The following is a 12,310-nucleotide window of genomic DNA, read 5'->3' on the forward strand; positions in this document are numbered from 1 at the left end:
CCATCTTCAGTTTTCAGAAGTCCAGAAAACACGTTATGGTGTCTTACGGACATCATAAAAAGCTTTAAACCCAGACCTCTAGTCTTCTAAGTGGTTTCTTTGAGTGTCAGTACTATTCAGGGCCATGTGGTCATGAGGAAATAATTAGGCCCCAGGATGCCCCAGTGCCCTGAAAGAAATGATGTAGTCATGTTCTGCCAGTAGGTGGTGTGGCAGAAGAATCTGGTAGAAAACTTGGGCTCGGTCCTCAGGCAGCTAGAATACCCATAATAGCTGGGAGCGCCAAGACTTGAGTTCAGTCTGGTTCTCCCACTGCATTGTTTTGTGACTGATTATCTGTTGCTTAACCTCTCTTTGCCCTGATTTCCCTGCTTTCAAAATTGGTTCATTGAAATTATACTTACCTTTGTTTCCCAAGGATAATTTCAATAGCCTATTTATAAAAAGTTTAGTCCTTTAAAGGACAGCACTGTAAAATCAAAGGTAATGCTAGAAAGAGCAGACACCAGGTATGTGTGGACATTTCATGTCCTTTCTGTTAAAACAAAGGCATTTCATAACTTTTTAGTTGTGATGCAACAGACCATAAATCCTGACACATAGTTGGAAGTAGGAAATTGCAAATAAGGTACAAGCCCAGCTACAAACTCAGCTAGTGGGTATGATTGTAGAAGGAAAGCTGGGCTTTCTGTATATAGGGAATTGTTTTTCCCAGGTTTATACGGGGTGGGGGCAAAAGGAAGTTTGCAGTTGTGAGGATGCGAACAGTTTATTTTTGTATTATTACTTATTAAATTATGTATTTTTCATATGAACAACTGCAAACCTACTTTTGTCACACCCTGTATTTGGAAGTCTTCTGGTCTCAATTTCTCTTATTATAATTTACTATTAACCTGGCTTTCTTTAGATTTACTTTTAAGATCAAAAAGCAAAGTTAAATAATTCATTAAACTCTTTTTCTCTTTTTTTACCTTTTATAAGTGGGTTTAATAATAGTTGCTTATGTGATGGTTTATTTTTTTAAGTCTTCACGGCACCTTTTTAGATCAAGGGCTGTCTCAGCCATTGTAGAATGTTTGGAGGTGTTTAGAGGTATAGAGGTGGATACGTTCTCCTTGGGGATTTAGGGGTGACAGATTGTACATTCCTGTCTTTATAGTACCTGGAGGCTCACCAAGGGGTTGCTTATAAGCTGCTTTGTATTTATTTATATTTTGTATTTTTCTGAAGTGAGAAGCAGGGAGGCAGAGAGACAGACTCCCCGCATGCACCTGACTGGGATCCATCCGGCATGCCCACTAGGGGGTGATGCTCTGCCCATCTGGGGCATTGCTCCATTGCAATCGGAGCCATTCTTGTGCCTGAGGCGGAGGCCATGGAGCCATCCTCAGCATCTGGGCCAACTTTGCTGCAATGGAGCCTTGGCTGAGGGAGGGGAAACTAGAGAGAGAGAGAGAGAGGAGAGGGGGAGGGGTGGAGAAGCAGATGGGCGCTTCTCCTGTGTGCACTGACCAGGAATCGAACTTGGGACATCCACATGCCGGGCCAATGCTCTACCAACATCCAACCGACCAGGGCCAAAAAGATGCTTTTTAAAATCAGTGAGCCATAAATAATTTAGAATGAAATGTGGAAGGAGCCAGGGGCCTTTTTGTTAGAAGTTAAGTTTTTCAAAGCAAGGTGACCAGTTTAGTTATGCTACATTTTAAGAGATGTCCCAACATGTCATATTGTAATGTACATAAGATGAGCTACAGTAAGAGGAAGTTTATCTAAAACTTACTTATTTTGGGAGGAAGTGGGTATTTTAACCGTAGCATATCTAATGTCTTTTGGAGGGCTGGTGTTATGTGACATGTAACTATCACAAACACCAATTAGTGTCCCCAGCGGGTCTTTACTCTGTGGCATGTAACATACACTGTCCCAAACATCCTGTTGAGATGGAAGTTTAAAGTTTGAAAGCATTGTAATATGAGGACACAGTTTGATTAACAGATATGCTGCGGCCATGTGAATGCTGTGGACAATGCAATGTGCTTTCCAAAATGTTGCTAAATTTTGACAGACTTCCCTAGGTGTTGGCCTGTGGCAGGCCTTTATTTTCTGTGAAGATTAAGTTGTGCTTGCTACCCTCTAGTGGTAACTTGCCCAACCTTAAGATAAAAAACTTATTTTTCCCAAGTGGTTGGGAAAGGTGGCGATTTATATTGGCTCTGTTTTCTAAATGACTTACTCTCAAGAAGCTGGTTATTCCAGCCGTTGGTGTAGGTCCGGCTCCAGCTGGCCAGGTCCTACTCTGCCCAGCCATGCTTAGAAAAAGAAAGTGTCCATGCTTCTGTCTGTCGACCTTTCCTGTTACTACCACATGGAGAGCTCAGTCTTGAACAGCACCCCCCAAAGAACAAAAAAGCACGGTCGTGTTATAAAACTTGAGACAAACAACATTTGGTGTGTTTTTAGGCTTTTTGGTTTACCCCAACACTAATATAAAGGTTATTTTATGCTTTCCAAAACTTTCTATTAAGAACATTGCAGTCAACTTGCCTTATTCATGTACTTGAGCTGTCTTCTTACATATTTTTGTTTCTGCTTTAAGATAAAAATGATGATGGAGGCAAAATAAAGCATCTTACATCCTCAAGAGAATGTAGTTATTGTGGAAAGTTTTTCCGTTCAAATTATTACCTCAATATTCATCTCAGAACGCATACAGGTAAGGAATTTATTAAGATTAAAAAAACTTAATTGATTTCAGAGAGAGAGAGAGAGAGAGAGAGAGAGAAGACAGACAGACAGACAGCAGTGTCTTCCTGTGTGTGCCCTGACTGGGGACTGAACCGACAACCTTTGTGTATCCGGATGATGCTGTAACCAACCACACTGTCCGGCCAGGGCTTCTTAGATATTTTTAAAGGATGTATTAGTCAAAAGAATTAAGATACAGTGTTCTGTGTCTGATCATTTTTTTTTAATTGTTCCAATAATCTGGTGGGTCCTCAAAAGAGCTTAAGAATAAATGTGTAGTGTGTGAATTATAGCTGTAATTTTAATTTTTTTAGTGTGATTGTAGCAAACTATTGTTCCTGTTTTGAAGTTAATATCCTGTTTAGTTTCTGATTATCATATCTTCTTATTTTGAAACCTCTTTAATGTCTGCCACTGCTTATTTGTATTTTTATGGTGTAGAATGAAATGAGAATATATTTCGTAGTCTTTATATTCTAGAAACAGCTGTAACAGTAGTTTAGGAGCCTGCATGCACTTGAATTTTATCTCTTCTTCTTACTCGCTGTGCAGGCTTGGGCAAGTTATTTAACCTTTTTGAGCCCCCATTTTCTGAGCTGAGAAAGTGGGATGGTAATATTTACTTCCATATGGCTATTATGAGAAAATTAAAGTTTAAAGTGTTGCTTTTTTTTTAAGGTAAAGACATGTATACACATGTTTAAATATTAAATATTCAGAATAGGAAGCTGATAAAGCAGACACTTCGTGGAGTCCTGGATGTGAGGATTAGTAGAGGGGAAAGGACAGACCCCTGTATTTCCTCTTAACTTCTTCCAGTTTCCAAAGATCTCTTATGATTCTTTTTTTTCCCTTGTATTTTTCTGAAGTGAGAAGCAGGAGGTAGAGACAGACTCCTGCATGTGCCTGACCGGGATCTATCCGGCATGCCCACCAGGGGGTGATGCTCTGCCCATCTGGGCTGTTGCTTCGTTGTAACTGGAGCCATTCTGGCGCCTGAGGTGGAGGCCATGGAGCCATCCTCAGCACCCGGGCAAACTTTGCTCCAATGGAGCCTTGGCTGTGGGTGGGGAAGAGAGAGACAGAGAGGAAGGAGAGGGGGAAGGGTGAAAAAGCAGATGGGCGCTTCTCCTGTGTGCCCTGACCAGGAATCAAACCTGGGACATATACACACTGGGCTGATGTTCTACCACTGAGCCAAATGGCCAGGGCCTCTTGATTCTTTTCACAAACTCTGTAATAACAGCGGCATTTTTCGTTTTAGGTGAAAAACCATACAAATGTGAATTTTGTGACTACGCTGCAGCCCAGAAGACCTCTCTGCGGTATCACTTGGAGAGACATCACAAAGATAAGCAAGTTGACGGTGCCGCTGAGGTCAAGAGCGATGGGAAACACCAGGAGTCCGAAGATGCACTACTCACTGCTGACAGTGCGCAAACCAAAAATTTGAAAAGATTTTTCGATGGTGCCAAAGATGTTAAAGGCAGCCCACCTGCCAAGCAACTTAAAGGGATGGTCCCTGCCTTCCAGAATGTTCTGGGCAGTGCTGTCCTGTCGCCAGCACACAGAGATACTCAGGATTTCAATAAAAATGCAACCGAAGACAGTGCTGATAAAACAAGCAAAATCCCTGCCCCTGTTTATTTGGACCCGTTAAAAAAGAGACCAGCTGTTGAACCTCAGGCCAGTAACCTCATCTGCAGAACGGATGGGGATGTTGCTCATTCTCACCCAGATGCCGCTGCGGTCCGTAACACCCGTAATGCCCGAAACGCCAATGTCAGCCACAAAGAGAAGAAGGCAGAGGTGGCAGCCGACGGTAGAGTCAGGCCAGTCATGGACTGTCAAGAAAAACCTTTAGACTTATCCCTCAGGGCTCATCACAGTTGCCCTGCCATTTCTTTGAGCAAGAGTTTAATTCCAAGTATTACTTGCCCATTTTGTACCTTCAAGACTTTTTATCCAGAAGTTTTAATGATGCACCAGAGACTGGAGCATAAGTACAATCCTGACATTCACAAAAACTGTAGGAACAAGTCTTGGCTTAGAAGCAGACGCACTGGCTGCCCTCCAGCTTTACTGGGAAAAGATGTGCCTCCCTTGTCCAGTTTCCCCAAGACCAAGCCCAAGCCTGCCTTCCCAGCCCAGTCCAAGACCCTGCCATCGGAAAAGGGGAAGCCAGGCCCCCCAGGGCCAGGCAAAGCCCCTCTGACCTCAGGAACGGACTCTAGCACTTTAGCCCCCAGTAACCTGAAGTCGCACAGGCCACAGCCCAGCGTTGGGGCACAGGGGGCTCCGGTGGCCAGGCAGCCGCCATCGGAGATGTTTTCTAAAAGTGGAGTTTCTGTTGCCGCTGAGAAAACGAAGAGGCTGGAGACAAAACTCAAAGCTCCAGGGGTCACTGTGTCCCAGCCCGCACTGGGCAGTGGCGCCGTTAACGGCTCGGCCGACTTCCCTGCCAAGCATGATGGCCCATGGGTGCCCCCGGGGAGAGACTATTTCTGTGGCCGGAGTGCGGGCACTGGCCCGGAGCTTGGAGAGCCACTTCCCAAACGTCCGAAAGCCGGGCCAGTGGCTCTGGACGCAGAGCAGCCTGGGCCTCACTACAGAAGGGGCCTTGACCTGCCCAAGTACCAGGTCCGCGGAATCACGTCGCTGCTGCCCCAGGAATACGCTTGCCCACCACCAGCAGTACTGCCCCCCAAGCCGCGGTTCCTGGCTTCTGGCGAGATTGACTCTGCCAATGTGCTGACAGTGCACAAGCCCTATGGCGGGCCCGGGCCACTCTACACGTGCGGCCCTGCGGGCCCTGCCAGCGCTGCACTGGAAGGTACTGCCCAACCCTTGCATGCCGCCTGAGCCCGGGTGTCGGGGCTTGTGTGGGTGAGGGTGGCAAGGGGTCACAAAGTGGTAGGGATTGGACAGTGGGACATTCTCAGGTTAGGTCCACAAAGCTCAGCCCTCCAAGGTGCAGTCTTATTTCTGAGTGAATTTCTCTTGCTAATTTAATTTTTCTCCCTTGTGGGGGTGATAAAAAAGATGGTTGAGAGCCACTGTCTGACCCCCCTCCTTGCTCTTGAACTCTCAGGTGTCTTTTAGGCCCATGTACCTCCTGCCAACCTGGTGTCATCTCCTTGGTACACTTGTGGTGTGCCCAGGTCTTGCTCCCAGCCCACCCTGGGATTTGAGATTGCGGTATTGTGCCCACATCTTACCAGCCCTCCTGGGCCGTCAGCTTCTGTAGAGCAGAAAGCACATCTTAGGGAACCTTGATCTTCCTGGAGCCCTCAGATGCCCCCACGAAGGGGATACAGGGCCTGGCAGTGAATACCCCATGAAGATCTCAACCTGTCAGGAGCAGACCCTGTATGGACTGTAGGTTAAACCATCTTTTGAGCAGTTTTGATGTCAGGACTTCTAGAATTACATTGCCTCTTTAGTCCTCGTGAAATACTAAGACTACTACTTCCCCATGGATGTCAGTTGTCACCTTGTATAGACTCTAGAGCTGTCCCTGTGGAAATGTTTGTAAAACTGGCGGCAGCATTTCATAGAGGTGTGTGGCATGTGCTCGTTCGTGCTCAGTGAGTCCTGGGGGCCAGTCCCACTCGGCCGACTGGACTACACACTGCACCTCCCTCTGGGGTGAGCCCTGCTGGTTTGTGCTGCCTCAGAGACAGACCCATTTTAAACCTCTCAGTTTGTATTAATTTCAAGTTAACAGATTTTGTGTGGTGACAACACTCCATCAAGGAGAGCTTGAGGCTCATTGACTTGGTAGAGGTAGCGAATTAAAAAAAATTGCTTTTGCCCTGGCCAGTTGGCTCAGTGGTAGAGCGTCGGCCTGGTGTGCAGAAGTCCCGGGTTCGATTCCCGACCAGGGCACACAGGAGAAGCGCCCATCTGCTTCTCCACCCCTCCCCCTTTCCTTCCTCTCTGTCTCTCTCTTCCCCTCCCGCAGCCGAGGCTCCATTGGAGCAAAGATGGCCCGGGCACTGGGGATGGCTCCTTGGCCTCTGCCCCAGGTGCTAGAGTGGCTCTGGTCGCAACAGAGCGACGCCCAGGATGGGCAGAGCATCGCCCCCTGGTGGGCAGAGCGTCGCCCCTGGTGGGCGTGCCGGGTGGATCCCAGTTGGGCGCATGCGGGAGTCTGTCTGACTGTCTCTCCCCGTTTCCAGCTTCAGAAAAATACAAAAAAAAAAAAATTGCTTTTATCATTCCAGTGACTTAAAAATTATGATGAAATATTAATTTTTGTTGCCTTTTGATTAAAAGTGTCCATTGCTCCCACTCAGCACTTAAAATGGACATGAGTCAAAAACTTTGTACTTAACGAGAAAAGACCACATTGACAGTAAAGTATTTTTTTAGTGTTTTTTTTGTCCTCCCACAGTTTTGGTTTATGATGGATATAGATTTAAAGTATATATGCAGCCTTTTTCTTTTGGCTTTTTCAATCTGTGGCAACTCAGTACTTAGCTAATTTTAGCTTTAGTGACTCAAAATTCTGTGGTAACAGAAGTGTTCATGGCACTTGGGAACCCTGCAGCTGTAACCTGACAGCGTGTGCGTGGCCGGTGGCTCTGACCACGTTATCAAGAGTTAGGGATTTTGTGAATTGACCTTCAACAATCTGCCCACAGCTTACCTAATTGGATGAACTGAATTCTAAATACCCTTTTATACTTTTTTTTTCCGATCAGGAAAAAGGCCCGTGTCGTATCAACACTTATCTAGCAGCATGCTACAAAAGAGAAACTATGAGACTTTTATTGGGACTGCACATTATCGACCAAATGACAAAAAGACTTGATTTTCTATTTTGTGGAAGAAAGGTGAGTATATATAGAATGTATTGATTTTATTTAATTGAAAATAGCCATTTAGTTTATCCAATATAACAAAGTTGCTTTTAATTTTGATTTTTTAGGTGTTTTTAAAACTTAAGAGTGCTTAGCACAGAAACTGTAAGATAGCAACTGAAAGTAAGCATTGATTTGTGCTAGGTATCAAATGTTTTATAAACACGGCCTCATTTCAGCCTTCTTGCAGCAGGGGGCGGTAGGTCAGGCATTAGCAAATTGTGTTCTCTGCTTGTTTTAGTGAGTTTTATTGGCACCTGGCCATGACCTGTTGTCTGTGGCTGCAGAATTGGGTAGTTGTGACAGGGACCGCCAGGGCCTGGGAAGCTGGAAATAGGTTATCTTGTCTGCTCCTTACAGAAAAAGGTTTCTGACCCCCATGTTAGGATGTGTTTCACACACCATCACAGATGAAGAGGCCAAGACTCAGATTATGTAACTTGCCAGCATCCCACTCTGCCTGGTTTTTGTCCTAGGCCTGCCCGGCCCCAAGCCTGTGCCCAGCCCTCCATTAAGAAGAGGTTGTTTAGCCCTGGCCGGTTGGCTCAGTGGTAGAGCGTCGGCCTGGCGTGCGGAAGTCCCGGGTTCAATTCCAGGCCAGGGCACACAGGAGAAGCGCCCATCTGCTTCTCCACCCCTCCCCCTCTCCTTCCTCTCTGTCTCTCTTTTCCTCTCCCGCAGCGAGGCTCCATTGGAGCAAGGATGGCCCGGGCGCTGGGGATGGCTCCTTGGCCTCTGCCCCAGGCGCTGGAGTGGCTTTGGTCGCATCAGAGCGACGCCCCGGAGGGGCAGAGCATCGCCCCTGGTGGGCGTGCTGGGTGGATCCCGGTCGGGCTCATGCGGCAGTCTGTCTGACTGTCTCTCCCCATTTCCAGCTTCAGAAAAATAAAAAGAAGAAGAGGTTGTTCAAAGCCTTTGTAAATCCTTACCTACTTGGGGAGGGGATCAGGACAGGACCAAGTAGAAGGTTTAATTTATTTTGACTTTTTGATTCACATGGCAGATGTATCTAACTAGAGAGTAACCCCAAAAGACACAAGTAGTATTCTCAGAGTTGCACACATATATTTATTCCATGTTTGTGCGAGGGTCTGATGTATACGAGGACTTAAGATTATACTAGGACTCGCTTAACAGTAATTTGAATGAAAAAATTGGGGCTCAAGAACAGATTTAGTTCTCAGATAAGCCAGCACCATAGATTCCTGGAGCAGCGTCTTGACTGAGTGCTGCTAGGTCTACATGAAAAGATACTTTGGTGAGGGTTTCTTCTGTTTCCATGGGGTCACGCGTGGGGCCCATCAGCCATGTGCAGGTCTGTGTTCTCCCACTTGGATGCTGTAAGGAGAATGAGTTAGGTGAGTGAGGTGGTGTCATCACAGGAATGCGATAAACCCACTCTGCTTTGAAACAGAAAACCAATGTACGAACCAGGAGGAGCAGATTATGACTGGCCAGTGACCTGCACTGTGCATTACAGCCAGTCAGTAACGGCAAAGGCTGCGGTCCTGGTTATCTGCCGCTGGCCTCTCTGCTTGCATTTCCCACTACCCAGAACATCCTTCCTGCACCCAACTGGTCAAACAGCCTCTTGATGCTTCAGAACCAGCTTACGTATCATTTCTGTAAACATGCAGAGAGTCAGGGGCTTCTTCCCCATTTGTGTAGCATTTGCACGTGTGATTCAGACCCATTTCCGCCCATCTCACCTGTGTGTGACTTCCATGACCAGTGGACCTTGAGGGGAGCTTCCTTGTTCACACTGCCCAGCCCAGTGCTGGGAATATCATTGGTAACTTGATAGGTGTTGGTTGAACAAATAATGTTACAAATATTTTATGCACCTTCCTTCTCATAGATGGAGGTTATCCTGTCATTTTGTTTTATTAACAACTCCATACAGTTTCCTTTCATAAGTATAAATTATAAGAGCTTCTTGGCAATTGGCTTTGCAGACTTAGTGTAACTGATCTGAATTCTGAGTCTTGGTTAAGTCATCTTCATTAGACCAGTTAGTTATCTGTTCCCATTTAAGTGGTGCAGTGTGATCGGTCTTGAGTCTCCCGTGGAGCACACAGCAGGGCTGCAGCTCTGTACTTCTGTATGTTTAGTACACGTACAGTTTTTAAAAACCAGTCTTCAGTTTTGTCTTAATCACTTTTAACCCTTTGTTTCCCTTAGGTTTTGATGGATGTGTGTACTCCCTGTGAAGTTGTTCAGCCTTTGAGAATGCGAGTGGTGAGAGCTACTGAAATAAGCTGTGATTGTACTGTACATACAAGGAACACTACAGTGCTGCAAGGTCGTTCTGGTCACTCTGGTACCAAATAGCAATAAAAACTCGTTGGAACAGTTGGGTTGTACACAGATGGGGACTGGGAATCTCTATTTTGTCCCTGAATAATATTTTTTGTTTTAGAATTGACCAAATAAGTGGGGTTTTTGCATCCTTGAGCGCTGCTGAACAGAATCATTTGGGATGGGATGGGGGACGGGGAGAAAATCTATGATGCTTGCACCTCAGGTAAAGTTGTAAATATGTTAGTTGTACCTGCTTGTTTAAATGCCCTGTGTATTTTTTCATGTATCTCATCACTTTGAGCAGATTCTGCTATTTGTGCTCTTTCATTTAAAATGTACGTTTTAAACAATTTCTTGATGATTTGTATTATGTTAAATCATCTGCTGTTGTCTTAACAATTGTTAATGGAAGTACTCTACTGACGCTCTGGGAGTATGTGCTGCATAGATTGAGGTCAGCCACTCCAAATTTGGTGTCCTTTTAGTGCCAATGTCACTGTCCACCCAGGAGCCCAGCTGTGCATGTGCAGAGCGGCTGTCCTCTGTGGATCGCCGGTGGCCGCGTGCGCACAGCATGTGCTCTGTGGGGCTCCTTACCTTCCTTTCCTATCAAATGAATCATTTTCTTTGGAAAATTCAGGTTTTTGGGCATTCACCTGAATTAGCATATAAAAATATGAATGCTAAATTATACACGTGATATACGGATTTTGGTAGCAGTTGTCCAGGAAATGAAAGTTTGGGGATAAATCTTAGATCTATATTTGGAAGTTGTGATTCTGCATTGGGGTCCACAGCGGGCATGATCAGGCATGTTGGCTCTGGACGAGAAGGGCGTTGAGCCTTCTCGTAACCAGGGAGAGGGACTGGTTTCCAGACCTCAGTTGCCCCCCACTTTTGGTTTTGAAACAGCAGTGTCTTCTCAGTACACACGCAGTTTGAGTTTTAGGGAGAGGGTAGCCACTAGTTGGCTCACTGGATGTTTCAGATGTTTATTCCCTTAATTTGTAGTCCATAGCTGAGTTTCTTCAGCAGTCCCTGGGTTTAGTAACTACAAAACATTTTATTAAGGAAACCTTCAAAAATAAATTTGCACTGTTAATGTTTCTTGTCCTAAAGGTAAAGTCCTAGAAGATTCCTGATTTTTGTTTCATTATGCAACATGAAGCAACGTCTTAACTCCCGAGTGACAGGGAGCCCTGATTTGAGATCAGTCCGCTAGCCTTGTGATGAAGTGCTTTGTATCAGGAAAGTGTACACTATTAGCCCTATTTTCCTGTTCACAAGCTGAGCCATATGTACATAATCTAGATTTTTGTTTTCATAGTTTTGCACTTTTATAGCCTATTTTTGAAGATTAACACATTTGCAAAGATGATTGACTTGATCGTTGCCTATTCCAATGAGTGTTACAAACAGCTTACTCTGACTATAAATGTAAATCTTAAAAGGGATACATCATAATAGAGGGCTGAAATTTAAACCTGTTTAAAAAAAAAAATCACCAAATCTATTTGAAAACAAGTTGGTTTGTGTTATGCTGAAATTATTCGGGTTTTCGTATTTCTCCTTTCTAACCACATTTCCGACAGCATAAAAATACCAGTTTTTTTTTCTTTTCTACAGCCCTTGTATTCCAAAATGTTATTGTTATTATTTTGTTCATCAGTATTAACTATTGGGATACTACTGGTTTTGTATTTTTCCTTTGAGCAGCAGTACATATAATGGAGGTACAATCTGTTGGATTTTTGTTTATGTATTTATTTCATTCCAGTCTGATTTATTTTAATTGTTGATAAGTTGTCAAACAGTAGACATTACTTGTTTTATTTATATTTCAGCTTAAAGTTATGTTATTATATGTGGATGTAAATATAGATTTGGTGTTTTGCAGTCTTGGGTTTTGGTCTTTATTGCGTTCCTGGTTTCTGATTTTGTTTCATTTAACTTTGTATAAAATTTATAAACACACACGAGAGTGGCGAGGTTAGTATGACTACCCTTGTTCTTGGCAGCAATGCGTTGTGTCTTTTTTGCGACTCCCCACCTGTCTTCCCCAGTACTCTAAAGCTGATCTCAGCTGTGATTGAATTTCATCCCTGAAGCAGTGAGCGTGTGTCTGACGGGCCTTTCACGCACACACGTGTCTGAACGGACAGCGTTCCCATCACCGTGGCTGCACTTCCCGGTCGTCTCAGAACATCTGCTCAGTCGGTCGGTTGCAGTCAGGACCCAAAACAAGATACACTGTTCAGTTTAGGTGACAGGTTTTTTAAGCCTCTTTTAATCTAACCCTCTTGCTGCGTGACAGTTTATTGAAAAAACTGGGCCATTTGTCCTATAGACCAGTGGTCCCCAACCTTTTTTGGGCCACGGACTGGTTTAATGTC

General features: G+C 44.8%; 1 protein-coding gene across 4 annotated transcripts in view; it reads left to right on the forward strand.

The window, feature by feature from the left end:
- ZNF217 (zinc finger protein 217) overlaps nt 1-11,865 on the forward strand; it is a 29,616-nt gene extending 17,751 nt beyond the window's left edge. For all 4 annotated transcript variants that reach the window (XM_066387461.1, XM_066387462.1, XM_066387459.1 and 1 more), the window contains exons 3-6: nt 2,603-2,719; nt 4,016-5,584; nt 7,458-7,589; nt 9,798-11,865. In XM_066387461.1, the coding sequence (XP_066243558.1) occupies nt 2,603-2,719; nt 4,016-5,584; nt 7,458-7,567 (1,796 nt within the window). In that variant the 3' untranslated portion in view covers nt 7,568-7,589; nt 9,798-11,865. The remainder of the gene's footprint in view (nt 1-2,602; nt 2,720-4,015; nt 5,585-7,457; nt 7,590-9,797) is intronic.
- Nucleotides 11,866-12,310: the final 445 nt, after the last annotated feature.

Source organism: Saccopteryx leptura, chromosome 5 (assembly GCF_036850995.1).
Source record: "Saccopteryx leptura isolate mSacLep1 chromosome 5, mSacLep1_pri_phased_curated, whole genome shotgun sequence".
NCBI classification, from domain to species: domain Eukaryota; kingdom Metazoa; phylum Chordata; class Mammalia; order Chiroptera; family Emballonuridae; genus Saccopteryx; species Saccopteryx leptura.